At 44.0% G+C, this 20,995-nt stretch overlaps 1 protein-coding gene across 2 annotated transcripts; it reads left to right on the forward strand.

The window, feature by feature from the left end:
* Positions 1-1,115: 1,115 nt before the first annotated feature.
* abcb4 (ATP-binding cassette, sub-family B (MDR/TAP), member 4) lies at positions 1,116-20,600 on the forward strand. Of its 2 annotated transcripts, XM_077012918.1 has the most exons (28): positions 1,117-1,299; positions 1,552-1,707; positions 1,902-1,968; positions 2,577-2,748; positions 3,435-3,483; positions 3,711-3,902; positions 4,046-4,217; positions 6,480-6,604; positions 7,057-7,228; positions 7,681-7,794; positions 8,930-9,040; positions 9,184-9,309; positions 10,061-10,264; positions 10,602-10,772; positions 10,900-11,061; positions 11,169-11,336; positions 11,446-11,592; positions 11,688-11,792; positions 12,490-12,567; positions 13,458-13,541; positions 14,025-14,228; positions 14,385-14,485; positions 14,639-14,779; positions 17,692-17,848; positions 18,447-18,644; positions 19,293-19,499; positions 19,794-19,940; positions 20,094-20,600. In XM_077012918.1, the coding sequence occupies exons 2-28, from the start codon at positions 1,646-1,648 to the stop codon at positions 20,295-20,297; spliced, it is 3,840 nt and encodes a 1,279-aa protein (XP_076869033.1). In that variant the 5' UTR covers positions 1,117-1,299; positions 1,552-1,645; the 3' UTR covers positions 20,298-20,600. The 2 variants fall into 2 exon arrangements, with proteins under 2 accessions (XP_076869034.1, XP_076869033.1); XM_077012919.1 differs by lacking the exon at positions 14,639-14,779 and having other exon boundaries at positions 1,116-1,299.
* Positions 20,601-20,995: the final 395 nt, after the last annotated feature.

Genomic DNA, 20,995 nt, shown 5'->3' on the forward strand with positions numbered 1-20,995 from the left:
GACGTGATGTCACAAAATGCGACACTAAAAATGCCGCGACATCTTCCCATTACAATTCGGTGTGGCGTAGGAAACGTAACACCTTCGGTATTTCTGGACTTTCTGGCATTGTTATGAGTCTTTAACCAATTTTACCACATCTTGCTATGTTTCCAAATGGTAAAAATCACCAGGTATGCAGAATCCCAGTTTTGGTTCGATTGTAAAAAAAAATATTCAGTGTGAACACTAAACAAACCATAATGTGACTCTAATGTAAATCATATTCTTGTGTGGTCTGGACCAAGGGGGAATATTTCGAGTAATTTAGATTATTCTGTAATTTTTACTGTAAGATACTGTTTTCAGCTGAATTATTGAATATGTAACTGCTCTATTTGTTAAGTGAATTATTTATGATTCGCTCCATCATGACATATTTTACAACAGAGTTGAAAACTTGGATCACTACTGGACCGGAACAGATGATGTAGTTCTCACCTTTGACAGACATGTGACAGGCTTAAAAAATACATCACGCCTTATGTAATTGGTTTAATAAAACGAGTGAGCGACTTTGTTACTTATCTGTTGGTATACACCTTGCATTTTTTTAGATTATGGTAGCAGGAAACAGCAAATGACACCACACAATAAAACGAATTTAATAAAGTAGATTATTTGCTATAGGTGTTGAGGGATTTTGACCAGTAACTGGCCTCAACTCTTAAGTGAAGGATGAGTTTTTGATTGTAGTCTTTAGTATAAAAGTATTCCAGTATAATAGAATGAACTAATACAGTATGGTTTGTTTTAGTAACGTGACATTTGTCACCCTAAACCCCACAAACAAATAAAATTAATTTAAATATCATACAATTGAAGCAATTATTATGCCTCCTATATATATATATATATATATATGTTTGTTAAAATTGTGATTATTTCTATATGTTATGTTAAGTGTTAAAGTCAGCTATCTCTCTCCCTATCTATCTTCCTCACATCTCTCCTATGTTTCCTTAAATCGGATTTCTCTCCTGTGCTGATAAACTCCGATCTGAGGAAACGCGCAAATAAACGAGAATCTGAAGATCAAGTCGTCTCATGACTTTTCCTTGCTGTACACCGTCTAATAAAATGTGACAAAATAACACAAACTAAAGCATAATGTGGAAGATTGAAACAGGTGAAAAAATCACTCTGTTGTAAATGATGTAATCGCAGTATAATAAATTCGCCAGCTATAAACACTGTTGCGCCAGAGGTACACCAGACGTTAGCGCTGCGCGCGCGGGGAGGACTGCAGCTCCTTTCAAGGTAACACAGTAAACCTTAGTGCTAATACCTTGGACTTTTCTTGGACTTTATCTTATTTAAAACTTCTACAAAGCGTTTTATGTTATGTCTGCTTTTGTTTTTCATATATGCAAAGTACTTTGAATTAACTGTACGAAACGAGCTACACTTACCTTGCTTTATTTTATTGCTTTATTTTAATAAACCGACCAGTTATTAAAATGTATTTTAAAACACATGCCTATGTTACAACGCTGCTTTGTATTAATACAGCAACGAGAACATCCCAAGTTGCTTACGGGGTCGCTCCTGGAAACTAGTAATTAATATCAATCTTGACAACACCCAGCTCCAGAAACAAGTCAAAATGGGAAAGAAATACGAAATGAAAGAGGAGACTAGTAAAAACGATCAGAATGGAGACATAAGGTGGGCCATTTCTTTCGACAGCGTGACAGAGCAAGCACGCCCTCTATGAAAGTCGTAAATGGCCACTTTGCTTTCGAATGTATTTAAAACTAACAATACTATAAATAGTTTTTTTTTTGCTTTGAATGGGATTGTGGCTGTGGCAGTGTGACTGTGTGATAGTGTGAAGTATGATCTTGTGTTCCGTATTACAGTAGCGGGAAAAAAGGAAACGAAGATGAGAAACCTACCCCTGAGGCAATGGTGGGACCTTTAGAAATAGTAAGCAGGACCAACCCCCCCCCCCCCGGACACACACACACACACACACACACACACACACAAACCACACGTTTATGGTTGATATTATATATGAGTTATTGATTCCCACATTTAACATGTTGATCTTGGTCATGTTTTGTTTGTTTTACTTGAGCAGCATGTGGTAATGCTGTTTGCTTCGTTAGTTAAATGCATCCTTTGTCGGTTAAAGTCAGTCCTCATTTAAGTTCTTCACGTTCGTGATTCAATCAAACACTTGGTCTAAGTGACGTTTTATGGGTCAGTATTTGATCCAGGCTAGGTTATAACACCCCCAAGGATTGGGGATTTGGTGTAATGAGGTTTTAATCTTCGGTGATATTCACATTGACAAAGTTGTCACTGAGTGTATCTTGCAACAGGCCTTGTACACTCAGACGCTGTGTGTGTGATGTAATATACTGTAATGTTCTGTCCAGTTCTTCTCATTCCAGAGAATCACTGTTTGCCTTCTGCCTCTTTCTGGTCCCTAATGTGTATTTAAAGTAGTGTGTGCTAAAGTTCTAACACCGGTGTATATATGTCTTCATGTGATTATTCGTGTGCTCTGGACTGTGTGTCTCAAACAGTTCCGTTATGCGGATAGTGTGGATCTTACTCTGATGGTCGTTGGAACCATTATGGCTATGGCCAATGGGGCAGTACTTCCTGCCATGGTGATTGTATTCGGCGACATGACAAACAGCTTTGTGGATGAAGAAATAATCAAGGGCTGGAATGAAAGTATCCCTCTCCCTCCTAGTGAGTCACATACATAACACTGTCAGGGACTTTCACCTAGAGATTGACCTATATGGAGTTTTCTATAAATGTTCTATAAAACTTTTTATATATTTATTATATTTTATATTTATATATATATAAAACTTTAGAGGTCAAAAATGTTTAGAGGTCAGGGTCAGCCGATGTACTGTCAATTTTATTTGCAGATATCTAGAAGTTTCCGATATATTTGCATGCTAAAATATAATACTAATAATAACAAATGGATGCACAACATTTTTGCACTTAACATCATTTATTGGACACTGACTTAACAATCTTTATAAATAAAAATCAGATAAACTGAAAAAAAAAAAATCAAAAATAAATAATAGTACCACAAACACAACTTTCTGCATTTTATATAAAACACAGTCCTCAAGTACCCAAGTGTGAATAAAAACTTTGCCTAAATATATTAACTATATATTAGCATAAATATATTAACTACTGTTATATATTACTATTATTACTGTTATAATATATATTACAACAACTACTGTTGCTGTTATAGGAAACTTCATCATGTTGCTTCACTGTTGTTCTCATCATGTAAGGATAAATTTAGGCAAATAAGACTTTCTGAGTAAAATATCTTGAAATGGACTGAATGGAATTCTTACAGCAGCTCTTCTTAACTCGTATGAATGTGTCATTAATCCTAGATTTCACCTGGCCAGCTCTCAATCAGTCTCTTGGAGAGAGTATGACCAGGTAACAAACCCTGTTTATAAATGAGCTTTTTGTGACAGTTGATGTTTCTGCTACTTTAAAAAATATTTTGTAGTCTTTGATGAAGTCTGTAATAACTTCTAAACTGTATTGTGTAATCTGTATGTAAAAACTAACGACATAAATCATTTTGAAGTATTTTTATGTTAGATAAATTGTAATTGTTTTTATGACGATTGCTACCTGGGTCTTGGTCCTCCCTTAAACAGGCATGCCATCTACTATAGCATCATGGGGGGTATAGTGCTGTTTGCAGCGTACATGCAGGTGGCCTTCTGGACGTTGGCCGCAGGGCGGCAGGTGAAGCGTCTGCGTAAGCTATTCTTCCACTCCATCGTCAAGCAGGACATTGGGTGGTTCGACGTTAACGAGACGGGACAACTCAACACGCGACTGGCCGAGTAAGAGCAGACAGGGCCTCCCGGGTCCTGGAGCAAAATGATTGAGTATACCAATGAAGATTAAACAAACACAGGGATGTATAGACGCATGCACACACTGACACACACATACCCTTACCCACCTCGCTCTGTTTTCTCCGTAGTGATATCTACAAGATCAATGAGGGCATCGGCGACAAGATGGGCATGTTAATTCAGTCCCTCACTACCTTCTTCGCGGGCTTTGTCGTCGGCTTCATCAAAGGCTGGAAGCTTACCCTCGTCATCCTCGCCATAAGCCCCCTGCTTGGAATTTCGGCTGCAATCATTGCCAAGGTGAGAAGTGCATGGACAAAAACACAGGGGAACAACTGAAGGAGAGGGAATGAAACGGAGGACTAAATCTGCGTACCTGTGTTTATAAACAAGCGTTGAGTTCAGTCGCGTGTTGAGTTGCCAGTCGCATGTTGAGTTGTCCCGTCTCGTTGACGTCGAACCACCCAATGTCCTGCTTGACGATGGAGTGGAAGAACCTGGTCTAACTGTGACAAATTCTCTATCCACCTTTCATCTTGTTGATAATAGCTTTTTAACTAGACTTATTATGGGTTCTAGAGTGACCATGTATTCTGGACCCCTTGCCCACCCGCTTGGTCAAAGCTTGTCAGACATCACTTTGTTATCTTTTCACAGACATAATTAATACTTCCCTTACTACAGGTTTTGTTCCCCCCAGCTTAAAATTGTCTGCCATTATACAAATCTTGAAGAAGCCAGGCCTTGCCCCTGATGATCTAAACAACTATCGCCCCATATCAAATCTTCCTTTCATTAGCAAACTAGTTGAACATACAGTTTCTGTCCAACTGAAAGAACATCTGACTGCAAACAAACTTTTTGAACAATTTCAGTCTGGCTTTAGAGCAAACCATAGCACCGCAACTGCTCTGTTGAGGGTATTTAATGATCTGTTACTGGCAGCTGATTCTGGTCAAGTGAATATTCTAGTTCTTCTAGATCTCACTGCAGCATTTGACACAGTTTGCCATGAAACACTCCTGTGCAGACTACCGACTTCAACCGGGGTGACTGGTACAGCTCTCACTTGGTTCAGATCATATCTTACCGACAGGCAGCAGTTTGTATCGCTGGGCACATTCAGATCTGACACTACAACACTGTCCTTTGGTGTTCCCCAGGGTTCAGTTCTTGGCCCACTTCTCTTTATCATCTACATCCTTCCACTGGGTGATATCATCAGACAGCACGGCCTCCTATTTCACTGTTATGCTGATGATATGCAAATCTATATCTCCACTAAACCCTCAGATACACTGCCTCCTTGGTTAGCTGCCTTGTCAATATTAGGAACTGGATGGCCAAGAATTTTCTTAAACTAAACAGTAAAAAATCTGAAGCTGTTCTTATTGCTTCCCCTTCCACCTTCAAGAAAATGAGACAATCGACAATCTCTATCCTTGGCTTTATCCAATCATCTGTGACCAAAGTTCACAACCTTGGTGTCATTTTAGACTCTACACTTTCTCTTGAGGCACACATTAGCAACGTAACCAAAACAGCTTTTTTCCAACTCAGAAATATTGCCAGGCTGCGTCCCCCTCTCCCAGACACTGTAGCTGAAACACTCATACAAGCATTCATTTCATCACGACTTGATTATTGTAACTCTGTCTTGGTTGGGCTCCCTACCAGGAGTCGAAAAAAGCTGCAGTATGTGCAGAATTCAGCAGCGAGAGTTCTCACACTCACTAGGACATGTGAACACATAACCCCAAAGCTGAAAGTATTGCACTGTCTTCTAGTACAATATCAAATACAATATAAAACTCTGCTCTTGGATTTTAAGTGTTTGGATTGAGTATCACTTGAGTATCTATCTGTTCTGTTGTCCAGATACTGTCCCTCTCGTTCGCTCTGGTCTTCTAATACTCATCTGCTCTCAGTTCCTTCTGCTAAGTAGCGCATGTTTGGTCAAAGAGCTTTCAGTTCATGGTGCAAAATTATGAAACTCAATCCCTCTATATCTCCATATATGTACATCAATCGATGTTTTTAAGAGGCACTTAAAACATATCTTTTTGAGATTGCTTTTATGAAGTTATCATTTTAATTTAATCTATTTTACTTGAATGTTTTATGTTCTTATATGGTTTCTTATCTTATTGTAAAGTGTCCTTGAGTATCCTGAAAGGCACTTAAAATTTTATTATTATTATTATTATTATTATTATTATTCAAGGACAGACAGACAAACAGGACAGGGTGTCAGGATATAAGCACTTACACTAGTGGTTTTAACTGACCATTCTCATGGTTTAAAGCTCGGCTTCAGTCCCCCCATTACCTGCGAATCAGGTATGATGGCCAATCAGTTACATTAACTGTTCTTCAACTCCTTGTGACTACAAAATCCTGGACTGGATTTGGATATATAATTATATACATCTGTCCTATACGTTTTTCATACATCCCTCAAAGTTCTCCCTCTCCTAAATCTTTATGAACTGAGAGTGGCATTTGGCATGAAAAAAACAGAACTGTAGAAGTCTGTCACCTAAGCATGTTCTTCGTCCTCAGGTGATGACGACGTTCACGTCCCGAGAGCAGACCGCATACGCTAAGGCAGGGGCCGTGGCAGAAGAGGTGCTGTCTGCCATCAGGACTGTGTTCGCTTTTGGGGGACAACAGAAAGAGATCAAGAGGTGCGTGTGTGTGTGTGTGTGTGTGTGTGTGTGTGTGTGTGTGTGTGTGTGTGTGTGTGTGTTTAAAGCCAAGGTTCATGGAATGTTTGAAGAATGTGTATCTATCCAAAGCAGTGCAGCATGTTTGAGTGTATTTACAAACAGACAGGGAAGCAGGAATACTGAAGTCTGGAATATGACCTCTGTTTACTCTCTATCTATACTTGCACATGCACATTTCAGAACATCCTCAGAGACTGAAACAGCAACACCCTTTGCCGTGTGGAGAAATGACCATGTGCAAATACTGCTCCTGAATTGTAGTCAGTGCCTGATGAGGGTCCTTCTGGGAAAGATCAGTTCTGTGTTCAGTCATTTCCCAGAGTTCTGAACGTGATTTACAGTTAAGAGCAGATTCTTCTCGGTCATGGCTGTGTCCTGAGGTCCCTTGATCAGCTCAATCATTTTGGCAGGTATGAGAAAAACCTGGAGGATGCTAAGAACGTTGGTATAAAGAAAGCGGTGACGGTGAACATCGCGGTGGGCTTCACTTACTTCATGATCTACATGGCATATGCGCTGGCCTTCTGGTACGGTAGCACCCTCATCTTTGCTGGAGAGTACAGTATCGGCTCCCTGCTCACGGTAAGAACAGATCTCCGTCAGTCCAAACCCAAGATTCAGGGTCGTCATATCTCGATCAGAGGCCTTCAGTTCTTTGTCTGGAATTCAAAATCTGGGTTTGGATTCTATAATAATGCACTAAAACACAGTCCTTCAGATTACACAGGATGCAGGTTTATTGCAAGTAAATGGCCAGTTGGTTGCATTAGCTGTTCAATGAACAACCAGCCATTACAAACTCCAGGAGCATAAAATGGATTCGAGTTCTTGAGCTGAAGGCCTCTGACCTAGACTACACCTTTGATCTGAGAAACCGACCTAGAAACTAGGCCAGATAGAGTTTTGAGTTGAAATCCCAGGGTCTCAGTGTAGAAGGTCCTGGTGCATAAATGGACTTTATTCGTGAAGTGTTGCCGTGCTGTTCTCTAAGCCGTCTCTGAAACCACAGCTGTTTTTGCCTTCCTCTTGCTTAGGTTTTCTTTGCCGTCATCATCGGTGCGTTCGGCCTTGGCCAGACCTCCCCGAACATCCAAGCTTTCGCCAGCGCACGAGGGGCGGCACACAAGGTCTTCAGCGTCATCGATCATGTGAGTGACCTCACGGACACCGTCACCTACCACTTCCTCACCAAAACTCACTGCAAGTCTGTCTGCTGTTCCTCTATTATTTGATCCCTCAATTATGGATGATGTACAGAGGTGACAAGCTCATGGGGTTGTCCTAAGACCATACAACAGTTTGTCATTGGACACTGAAAAGAGCAAAACCGCTTTTAATTGGCTGTCCCACTGATGAGGAGTCTACAGTATAAACAACATTAGTCTTAGATCTCATTAGGATACTCTTGGGCGACAGTTGATAAAACATGTCCTGGACATGCTGTGCCTTCAGGTTTCCATTTTTAAATAAGAATGGCTCAAAATAGCAAATATTTTTATACCTCCTAATTTTGTTTTGTCACTGTCAATTCCAGCCTTTTAGCCAGGACTCTTTCTACTCTTTCTGTTTGCTTAGAGGGGAAGGGCTAGTTCACACATGCACACACACGCACTTGTACACACATGCACGTTCATGCACACATCTGAGCCACAGAAGGCCAGACACTGTCATTTAGAGCGGCTGTTCACATTAGTTTTGCGGGTAAAAAAAAAAAAATTACTGTGTTCTTGATGTTGGCTCATCATTACAATAAGTAATCAGCAACATGTTTAAGGAACAGAAACAAGAAGTTGGACTTGGAGTAAGTTACTTGATATACAACAGTGACCTAGGACGAATGCTGCAGTGACCCGCCTGTAACTTCCTACTTCATGTCTGGTGGTTTTTTCTGTGATGAAACTGAACAAAAGATGATAGGATGTGGAATTACACACACAAACTCAATGAACCCGTTTTTATTTAGACCCCTCGGTTGTCCAGTTATAACAAACATTCTACACACACTGAGCAGCCAGGGGCTTTGAGGTACGAATCACATCCAGACGTTCAGGTAAATAGGAACGTGCTTCCAGAATTTCCTCTCATTGTTCCTGCTGCCAAATCTCCGGATCGGGACGGCTGTACCACTGAGCTTTGAACCACCCATCCAAACAGGCTTCCATTAAACAGGCTTACAGCGCGGACCTTGAACAAGTCACCGTTCAATTTCACATGTGCTGTGAAGCAACAGCATGTTGTATTTGTTTGGCTAAGTCTTATTATTTAGTGTTTTTGTGCCCGCAGGAACCAAGCATCGACAGTTTCTCTGATCAAGGCTACAAGCCTGACGTAGTCAAAGGAAACATTGAGTTCAGAAACATCCACTTCACCTACCCCTCACGGCAGGATGTGAAAGTATGTTTGGTCTGATAATAAGTCTGAATACAGCAGAAAGAAGAGTACTGTTTCGTCTTTCCTGATTGTGTGTGTGGATGTTTCTGTGTACGTATGTGTGTGTGTATACTTGCATGTGTGTTTGTATGTGGGGGTGTGTGTAGGTCCTCTGTGGTATGAATCTGAGAGTCAGCTGTGGTCAGACTATTGCTCTCGTGGGGAGCAGCGGGTGCGGCAAAAGTACAACAGTGCAGCTGCTCCAACGTTTCTACGACCCCCAGGAAGGATCAGTAAGTGTAGAGAGAAAAGTGTTTTCTTTAAAGAAAAACAGTGCAACACTGTTACAACATGGAAATTATCCACATGGGTTCAAAACAGCTACTGCCAGCAAAATGAATGAATCTTGACTTCTCAGAGTATTTATAGGCCAGTATACAACATTCCATTTTTTATCAAAAAATATGTTTCAATTCAACTGATTGTTAAATTCAGCTCAAACAATATTAATGACAATATTTTTTTTCAGTCCGTTTTTTTGGCCCTTGGATATTACTACTTCTCAAAGCTTTAAATGATTTGAGAGTTTGGTAGCAGCATTGAGTAGCCTTTCTCTCTTTCTCCCTGTTTTCATCCCTGTTTTTAAATCGATTGATCATCAGGTTTTTCTTACTGGGATCCGGTCTGGACTTTCTGCTACTATGTTAGTGTTAAATCCTACTTAGGTTGTTGCACTGGGTATTTATCCAAGTAATATCCTGTGGAGTCCCACAAGGGAAAATTCATTATCTACTCTCTGTATGCTTTCCCTAGTTGATATAACCAGTAGATACATTTGCTTTTATCACTACGCGTATGACACCCAGCTAAATCTACCCACAGCATCTGGTACCTATAGACTATAGGATCCTTGCTGGACAACATAGATAACATCAACCTATGACTCATGTTTTAACATCAACTGATGACTGTCTCATGTTTTTGTTTATTATCTTTTTCTCCTACTATTTTTTAAGTTTAATTTTTGTTGTTCCATGTGTGTAGGTGTATGTAGATGACCACGATGTCCGCACACTGAACGTCCGCTACCTGAGGGAGCTGATTGGTGTGGTGAGCCAGGAGCCCGTCCTCTTCGCCACCACCATCGCCGAGAACATCCGCTACGGCCGCGAGGACGTCACGCCAGAGGAGATCGAGCGGGCGACGCGCGAGGCCAACGCCTACGACTTCATCATGAAGCTGCCTCAGGTGAGCCAGCCCTGTGCACCATCGAATAACGTAACACAGAGGCACGAACGTAGGAAGATATATAACTCCAGTATCATTAGCTGACCGTTTGTGCCCACAAATAAGTAATTAAGTATTTAATAAAATCGCCTGTATTGCTGCTTTGAGGGAATGTTAAACTGGAATTTAATTTAATGAAATTAGCTTCTGTTCATTAGCTTTTTCATTTCCAGTAAGTCTTAAGTGCCTGTCTGTTGTTGTAGAGTAAAGGTTTGGAATGAGTTGGGCCTGATTTCTCTGAAACAGGTGTCCTTGTATCAGGTGGGCTCTAATCCAACTCAAATCTATTTTTTTTCAGAAATTTGAGACCCTGGTGGGCGACAGAGGCACTCAGCTGAGTGGTGGGCAGAAGCAACGAATCGCCATTGCTCGGGCTCTCGTACGCAATCCCAAGATCCTCCTGCTGGATGAGGCCACGTCTGCGCTGGACACAGAGAGTGAGGCGATCGTCCAGGCCGCCCTGGATAAGGTAGAAGAACTTATTTTTAGTTTATTATTTCTTACCATGGTGGGAGTTAGAAGAAAAGGTGTAATGCACCGTTAAATCAAAGGAAGCGCATGTCGGATGAGTGACTGTACATGTCATGGTGGTACAGGTGAGACTGGGTAGGACGACCATTATTGTGGCACACCGCTTGTCTACCATCCGCAACGCTGACATCATCGCCGGGTTCCAGGATGGGCGGATTGTGGAGCTGGGCTCACATGATGAGCTCATGCAGAAAAAAGGTGTCTACCAGTCTCTCGTCGCAATGCAGGTGAGGCAAAGCAAATAGAACTGATGGAAGAAAATTTGTACATGTGTGTTGATGTTAGAGAAAGTGACATTTTGTGTACATATGCATGCATGTATTGAATCGCTTAGACCTTCAGTAGCACGGATGCTGAGGCGGAGAGCACAGAGGAGGCGGGGCTAGATGAGAAGAGCCCCTCCCTCACCCCCGTGACAGAGCACACACTCTTCAGGCAGAAGAGCATGAGCTTCAACGGCTCAGAGAGTGAACAGAAAGATGGTGACCAAGTCCCAGAACCAGTAAAACGCTGACACACACACACACACTGTGAAATGTATTCAAATTGCCTGCCCAGATTGAGTTTACAGTCACTGAAAGGCTCCTGGCTCTCTCCATCACCGTCTGTAGGAGGAGAAGGTCCCAAACGTGTCCTTCCTCACCGTGCTCAGTCTGAACAAGAGCGAGTGGCCCTACATGGTAGTGGGCGTCTTCTGCGCTACCATCAACGGCGGCCTGCAGCCCGCCTTTGCCGTCATCTTCTCCAAAATCATCGCTGTAGGTCCCTCGTCCAAAGGCTGCAGTGACAGACAATACATCATTTGGATGACTGAAGCACTAACAGACCCCTCCCCCCACCCCTCTCCTCCCAGGTGTTTGCTGAGATAGACGAGGACATTAAAAGGGAGAGGGCCAATCTCTTCTCCCTGCTGTTCGCCGTCATCGGTGTCATTTCCTTCATTGCACTCTTCTTACAGGTGTGAATGGCCGCGGTAGCCCCAGCGCTCTGCCCTTTGCTCTTATCTGTATCTATGCTCACATCGTTTTATTACCCGTTATGGCCGTTCCTGCTCAGTAAAGAGGACCTTGAACACTTTGGCTTATTAGTCTACAGCAGTGTGGCCGACCAGAGGAGGGTGACCATGACGTAAAAAAAGTGCACGTGGTGAACCCTAGCTGCATAGTTGATAAGTTATTGAATAACCTGTACACTTACTAATGTACTGGGATCTAAACTGGTATGGCACTCTATTTTCGTGTATTCACTAGAATTACATACATTCCTGAGGTATTTAGTTTGGGGAAAAAATGAAGTTAAAAATTATAGCACTTTAAATTTAATTGGCGTTCTAATTGTGTTTTAGTTATATAAATCAGATAGTGAGAGTAATTTCTTTTGACCATGGAATCCGTGACACAGCAGAAGTTATAACCTCTGCACTGCTAGGTTGTGCTTTTATGGGAGGCGACACCCGCCCCCCCACAGATAATGCACATAAACGTTTAGATTTAACATTCTGATCAGAATTGTGAATGGTAGTATGTATCAGCAAAGCTCTTATTCAAGGTCTCGAATTACAAAAGGTTTAAAACAAATCTAAGCAGCTTCTGAAAATAGTCATATGACTATTAAACTAGTGTCTGATATATTGCGTGTTTGCAATTTTCTCTCAGGGTTTCTGTTTTGGGAAAGCTGGTGAGATTCTAACCATGAGACTGAGATACAGAGCTTTTAAAGCCATGATGAGACAGGTGAGCCCACTAATGCGCTCATTCAACATGATATTTCAGTGAGCTCAAAGTGTGCTGTATGATCTCACAGTCTTTCAAATGAGCTCAAAGTACGCTGTATGATCTCACAGTCTTTCAAATGAGCTCAAAGTGTGCTGTATGATCTCACAGTCTTTCAAATGAGCTCAAAGTACGCTGTATGATCTCACAGTCTTTCAAATGAGCTCAAAGTACGCTGTATGATCTCACAGTCTTCCAAATGAGATCAAAGTATTTCACATGACCTCAGTGTTCATATGAGCTCATAGTAATCCATATGAGCACACAATATACCATATAAGGTCAAAATATTCCATATGGGCCCAGTGTTCATATGAGCTCATAGTAATCCATATGAGCACACAATATACCATATAAGGTCAAAATATTCCATATGGGCCCAGTGTTCATATGAGCTCATAGTAATCCATATGAGCACACAATATACCATATAAGGTCAAAATATTCCATATGGGCCCAGTGTTCATATGAGCTCATAGTAATCCATATGAGCACACAATATACCATATAAGGTCAAAATATTCCATATGGGCCCAGTGTTCATATGAGCTCATAGTAATCCATATGAGCACACAATATACCATATAAGGTCAAAATATTCCATATGGGCCCAGTGTTCATATGAGCTCATAGTAATCCATATGAGCACACAATATACCATATAAGGTATTCCATATAAGCTCAGTGTTCATATGATCTTACTAATACATAGGAGCTCACAATATACCATATAAAGTCAAAGTATTCCATATGAGCTACTCGTACTACTCGAGTACATACTACTTGTATACAGAGAGCAGATTGTTTGTAAGATGCTTCACTCCTACTCTGTGTGTATGTGTGTTTTTCAGGACTTGGCCTGGTATGATGACCATAAGAACAGTGTGGGAGCACTGACCACCAGACTGGCCAATGACACCGCCCAAGTGCAGGGCGTAAGTCCTAATTTTCCCCTGCCTTGGGGTCTGCATACTGTCTCCAAGCTACCATACTGCACTTAAGTGCTGATTTACTTTCAGTGCCTGAAAGGCTGTTAAGCATTCTCTCTTTCTTTGACTGACAACCATCAAGACATGAGCAAAGCATATCAAAGTTTAAATGAAGATGAAAAAAAATGTTGATTAAAAAAGTTAATTCATTACTCATCTCTGGGAGAGAAATGGAAATCAGAATGTGCAGACAATGTAATGAATAACGTTATTTGTTAATTCCTCATGCATTTTTGGGAGAGAAATGGGAACTGAAATATATAGACAACTAATGCTATTGGTTGGCATCAGTTAAACTGTCCCTGTAATGTATGAGTGAATTAATTATTCACTTAGTGGCTATCCTACAAAGAAAACTGATGTTAAATCTTCTTGCAGGATAAGAGAGCGGTGAAATATATAAAATGAATCTCTGTATTCTGTGGGCAGGCGACAGGCCTGAGAATGGCAACCCTGGCCCAGAACTTGGCCAATCTGGGGACGTCCGTCATCATCTCGTTTGTGTATGGCTGGCAACTCACCCTTCTCGTCCTTTCCATTGTGCCAATCATGGCCGTTGCCGGAGCGATCCAGATGAAGATGTTAGCAGGCCACGCCCTTAAAGACAAGAAGGAGTTAGAGCAGGCTGGAAAGGTAACATATTGTGTTGCTGGACAGAAACACACTTTATGGATTTTAGGTGCATAACCTAGATGTTTGAATAACTCTGGCAACTAAAAATCACAACTGTCCACGTTTAGTGATGTTTATGTCAGAAAGAGTGTGTTCATCCCTCTTTCTGTCCCTCAGGTCGCCACGGAAGCCATTGAAAATATCCGCACAGTTGTGTCGTTAACCAGAGAGACCAAATTTGAAAGCCTGTTCCAGCAGAACCTGATTGTGCCCTACAAGTACGCTGATTCTGACCAGTAAATGTTTTCTAGGATATGAAGATGTAAATAGTGTGGTCATAAAAAGCGACTCATCATTGCCAAGTCATACTGCAAATGCTGAGTTCGTTTTGCTGTTCTCGTTTTGCTGAGTTCGTTTTGCGTTCTTCTCAGGAACGCCCAGAAGAAGGCACACATTTTCGGCCTGACGTTCTCGTTCTCACAAGCCATGATCTACTTCGCTTACGCTGGCTGTTTCAAATTTGGCTCCTGGCTTTACGAGAATGAAATGATCACCTTCGAGGGTGTCTTCCTGTAGGTGACCAAATTCATCATAACACATGTACTGCTACCGTCCGCTGGGGTGCTACGGTTGCTAGCTGAGATTAACACGGTTGCTAGCTGAGATTAACACGGTTGCTAGCTGAGATTAACACGGTTGCTAGCTGAGATTAACACGTGTGTTCTGCTTGCACAGACAGTGTAAGAGTTTGGGTTATGGGGTACAAAGGCCACTGTTTCCCATGGTATCAGTTAATGATTAGTGAGAGATACAAGTATGCAACATGTAATCCAGAACTCATCCGTCTGCAGGGTGGTGTCGGATCACGCCATGTGACCGTGTTTTAGCTGGACGCCTCACGCCATGTGACCGTGTTTTAGCTGGACGCCTCACGCCATGTGACCGTGTTTTAGCTGGACGCCTCACGCCATGTGACCGTGTTTTAGCTGGACGCCTCACGCCATGTGACCGTGTTTTAGCTGGACGCCTCACGCCATGTGACCGTGTTTTAGCTGGACGCCTCACGCCATGTGACCGTGTTTTAGCTGGACGCCTCACGCCATGTGACCGTGTTTTAGCTGGACGCCTCACGCTATGTGACCGTGTTTTAGCTGGACGCCTCACGCCATGTGACCGTGTTTTAGCTGGACGCCTCACGCCATGTGACCGTGTTTTAGCTGGACGCCTCACGCCATGTGACCGTGTTTTAGCTGGACGCCTCACGCCATGTGACCGTGTTTTAGCTGGACGCCTCACGCCATGTGACCGTGTTTTAGCTGGACGCCTCACGCCATGTGACTGTGTTTTAGCTGGACGCCTCACGCCATGTGACCGTGTTTTAGCTGGACGCCTCACGCCATGTGACCGTGTTTTAGCTGGACGCCTCACGCCATGTGACCGTGTTTTAGCTGGACGCCTCACGCCATGTGACCGTGTTTTAGCTGGACGCCTCACGCCATGTGACCGTGTTTTAGCTGGACGCCTCACGCCATGTGACTGTGTTTTAGCTGGACGCCTCACGCCATGTGACCGTGTTTTAGCTGGACGCCTCACGCCATGTGACCGTGTTTTAGCTGGACGCCTCACGCCATGTGACCGTGTTTTAGCTGGACGCCTCACGCCATGTGACTGTGTTTTAGCTGGACGCCTCACGCCATGTGACTGTGTTTTAGCTGGATGCCTCACGCCATGTGACCGTGTTTTAGCTGGACGCCTCACGCCATGTGACCGTGTTTTAGCTGGACGCCTCACGCCATGTGACCGTGTTTTAGCTGGACGCCTCACGCCATGTGACTGTGTTTTAGCTGGACGCCTCACGCCATGTGACCGTGTTTTAGCTGGACGCCTCACGCCATGTGACCGTGTTTTAGCTGGACGCCTCACGCCATGTGACCGTGTTTTAGCTGGACGCCTCACGCCATGTGACCGTGTTTTAGCTGGACGCCTCACGCCATGTGACTGTGTTTTAGCTGGACGCCTCACGCCATGTGACCGTGTTTTAGCTGGACGCCTCACGCCATGTGACCGTGTTTTAGCTGGACGCCTCACGCCATGTGACCGTGTTTTAGCTGGACGCCTCACGCCATGTGACCGTGTTTTAGCTGGACGCCTCACGCCATGTGACCGTGTTTTAGCTGGACGCCTCACGCCATGTGACTGTGTTTTAGCTGGACGCCTCACGCCATGTGACTGTGTTTTAGCTGGACGCCTCACGCCATGTGACTGTGTTTTAGCTGGATGCCTCACGCCATGTGACCGTGTTTTAGCTGGACGCCTCACGCCATGTGACCGTGTTTTAGCTGGACGCCTCACGCCATGTGACCGTGTTTTAGCTGGACGCCTCACGCCATGTGACTGTGTTTTAGCTGGACGCCTCACGCCATGTGACCGTGTTTTAGCTGGACGCCTCACGCCATGTGACCGTGTTTTAGCTGGACGCCTCACGCCATGTGACCGTGTTTTAGCTGGACGCCTCACGCCATGTGACCGTGTTTTAGCTGGACGCCTCACGCCATGTGACTGTGTTTTAGCTGGACGCCTCACGCCATGTGACTGTGTTTTAGCTGGACGCCTCACGCCATGTGACCGTGTTTTAGCTGGACGCCTCACGCCATGTGACCGTGTTTTAGCTGGACGCCTCACGCCATGTGACCGTGTTTTAGCTGGACGCCTCACGCCATGTGACTGTGTTTTAGCTGGACGCCTCACGCCATGTGACTGTGTTTTAGCTGGATGCCTCACGCCATGTGACCGTGTTTTAGCTGGACGCCTCACGCCATGTGACCGTGTTTTAGCTGGACGCCTCTATCCGTATCTGCAGCTTTTAATGGTACAGGAAGTGGATGTTTTCCTGCTTTGCGCTTTTAAGTGGCATGTATTTGGCTCAGTGCTGGTCACATGATTGACTGACATAACTCATCGCATTTTTAGAGTAGGATGAAACTGCTAGTGTTGCCTTGCCAAGTGCAGGCTGACTGGGGGTCCATCTCCTGTTACCATATGGTAATACTTCAAAATCTATTTAGTTAAATCAAATGTTCTTAGTGTCTGAGCTTTGGACAGGAGAGAGTTCAGACCTTAGTTTCAGGGGGGGTATGAATTGGCACAACAGATTGATGTGTGAAACCCTATTTGCAAGAGCCTTTTAGCAAACGATGAGTAGATAATATGCAAGACCACACAGAGTGGAAAGTGCTGTAAACAACATACAGTCATATAGTTAGAAATGGCGATTTGGTGAATGGTAAGGACGTTTCCCTATCTTAATTTCAAATGTCAAATATCTTTAATTTCTTAACGTTTTCCTATCTTGGGCCTGGCATGACCAATTTGAAAGCTTTGTTTGAAGACCATGACAAGTTGTGGATTGTTTACCGATATTTGTGTGAGAGTTACTTAGTGTGAGCGCACGTGTGTGTGTATGTGTGTGTGTGTGTGTTTCCAGTGTAATCTCTGCTATAATGTATGGAGCTATGGCAGTGGGTGAAGCCAACTCCTTTACTCCGAATTACGCAAAGGCCAAGATGTCTGCCTCCCATGTGCTCATGTTGATCAACAAAGTCCCAGACATTGACAACGACTCGAATGAGGGCGAACGGCCGGTACAGAACCCTTCCTCTTCCTCTTCTTCCTCATTCTCATATATATATATATATATATATATATATATATATATATATATATATATATATATATATATATATATATACACTGTATATAGTATGTATGTATGTGATCTCCGTCTAGGTTCCCCCACAGACTACTTCTGCCTCTTCTTTATAGTTAAACTGAGTGTGGCCCCCACACTTTCTGCTCTCCCTATCTGAAAACGTGTCTGCCTGTCTCTCTAAAGAACTGCCTGCCTGTCATTCTGAGTCCACTCTGTTTCCTCAGTACCCTTTCATCACTTTCACACCTTTTACACATCCTGTTGTCTCCCTTACATCCTATGCTGCAAATTTTCTTTCATCATTTTCACACCTTTTACACATCCTGTTGTCTTCCTTACATCTTATGCTGCAAATTTTCTGCCAATGCTTCTCTGTGCCCAAACACATACACATTAATCATATCTAGTTGGAGATCACACGAGCTCATCTCTGTGTTTTCCGTCTATATTATTCATTCACTTTCTTTCGCCTCTCGGCTGTGTCTCCGGCGTGTGATTGCGTCCCTATAACGTAGCTGTGCTTCACGCAGGATCATTTCTCGGGCAACGTGCACTTCCAGGACGTTCACTTCCGCTACCCGTCCCGGCCGGCTGTGCCGGTGCTGCAGGGCCTGCGTCTGCGCGTGAAGAAGGGCCAGACGCTCGCTCTGGTGGGCAGTAGCGGCTGCGGCAAGAGCACCATCATCCAGCTGCTGGAGAGGTTCTACGACCCACGTCAGGGCACGGTGGTGAGACGCGGCACACGTGGATACCCGCGTGCACCTAGACACGTGTGCACACATACTTACAGCATAAAGGCAGTATAAAGTTACTGTCTCAGCCCAGTAGGATATTGGCACACACACACACACAGAAGGTAAATGAGTAAACTCGTGTAGTTTAGGTAGAGCATAGAGGTATAAAGGTAGAATCTTATTACAGCATAACACACACACACACACACACACACACACACACACACACACACACACACACACACACACACACACACACATGATCTCAGGACAGTACAGAAAGATCAGTCTCAGGGGTGTTTGATCTCTATAGGTTTTATCTTCTATGAGCATAAAAGTTTTTCCCCTGATAAGCAAGAGGCAATAAATCATATTCTCATAAAAATACAGTTCCAAGTATTTGGTCTTCTTTTGTGACTAGATCATTTTTAATGTGAGAGATTGCACCATAAAGCAATACATGATACCCAGGATGTAAGTGGGGTAAAGTTTGGGCCTGTGGGACACCTCTGTAAATCTCTACAGCACCATAAGCTGGCCAACAAATGTAACACATTTAACGCATTCAAAACAAACACTGACAGCTGATCACAGGTGTTAAGATGAAAACTGACCAACATTCCCCCCCGTCCTTCTACGCAGATGCTGGACGACCATGACGCCAAACGCCTGAACATCCACTGGCTGCGTTCACAGATCGGCATCGTATCGCAGGAGCCCGTGCTGTTCGACTGCAGCCTGGCCGAGAACATCGCCTACGGTGACAACAGCAGACGGGTGGAGCCGCAGGAGGTGGAGCAGGCCGCCAGGGCCGCCAACATCCACTCCTTCATCGAGGGGCTGCCTCAGGTCGGCTCCCCGGGGGACACGGGTTACTCCCACTCGACGCTCACGCAATCGGTCACATGCTTAGCGAGTCCAGCGCTAACCGTCAAACCTCAGCCGTCTTTTCAGTCCATGGAAACCTATCGGACTCCATCAACTTCACCGGTTACAAGCACTTCAGATTCATGTGTCACACTGAAACGTTTCCCTTGGGGCGGATGAAATAGTCGCTGACACAATGCTTGCTGACGCAGACGGGCGAGTGGAGGTGTGAGGGGGGGGTGGTTGGTCTGACACACGTTTCCGTGCCCTTCGCAGAAGTACCAGACGCAGGCGGGAGACAAGGGCACGCAGCTCTCGGGGGGCCAGAAACAGCGCATCGCCATAGCGAGAGCCATCCTGCGCAACCCCAAACTACTGCTGCTGGACGAGGCCACGTCAGCCCTGGACACAGAGAGCGAGAAGGTGACCCCTGACCCCTGGAAGGGGGGGGTCAACACCTCTGTGCAAACCTGCCAAACCTGTTGATGACGACATCCTTCAGTTCCATTCTCAGATATTCAGCACGGTGAGAGTGTTTTACATCAATCTTATGTTTCTCTCTCTTTCTCTCTGCAGATAGTGCAGGAGGCGCTGGACAAAGCCCGCGAGGGCCGCACGTGCATCGTGGTGGCCCACCGGCTGTCCACCATCCAGAACGCAGACGTCATCGCTGTGCTGAAGAACGGTGTGGTCGTAGAGCAGGGCACGCACCAGCAGCTCCTCAGCCAGCAGGGGGCGTACTACTCCCTCATCAATTCGCAGATAGGCCATGGGAGGTAGAGTGGTCCTCGGGGGCATGGTGGAGGGGGAGGCTGCTTCGGGACTGACCCGTGAAGAGCCAACCAGCGCCTCTTTATGCCAAAAGCACAACCGACTTTCCTACTATTCTAAAGAAGGGAGGAAATGTTGGTCACTGGATTTTAGATCGCTCACATAAGACATGGGAGTGCGACCTAGTTATTTGTGTTATTCAGCACAGTATACTGGAGTAGAGGATTGTAATGGACAACACACTGGTAGGAAGCACAGGCAACACATATAGGAAGCACAGGCGACACATATAGGAAGCACAGGCGACACATATAGGAAGCACAGGCGACACATATAGGAAGCACAGGCGACACATATAGGAAGCCTCTGTTATAATGTCCTTATATTATCCTGGATCTGCACTGGATACTTAATCATTTCACTCACGTATTACCTACACCAGAACTTATGGCTTTAACATTTTAACCAAGCACTTCCAAGATTATGTCAGGCACAGTATGTGGGGTTATAGGCCATATACGCACAACAGTAAATCAAATCTGTGCCAAAGGGATAGGCAGCCAGTTCTTTTGTACTTTGTAATGTTTGAAAAACGTTTCCATAAGATTTGATATGTAGACAATTGGTGCTCATACACATTCAGTACCATAATGAGGCCTTATTTAGATTATTTAATGCAGGTATTGTACTAAAAATAAAAGTGAAAG

The sequence above is a fragment of the Brachyhypopomus gauderio genome, chromosome 7, assembly GCF_052324685.1.
Source record: "Brachyhypopomus gauderio isolate BG-103 chromosome 7, BGAUD_0.2, whole genome shotgun sequence".
In the NCBI taxonomy this organism is placed as follows: domain Eukaryota; kingdom Metazoa; phylum Chordata; class Actinopteri; order Gymnotiformes; family Hypopomidae; genus Brachyhypopomus; species Brachyhypopomus gauderio.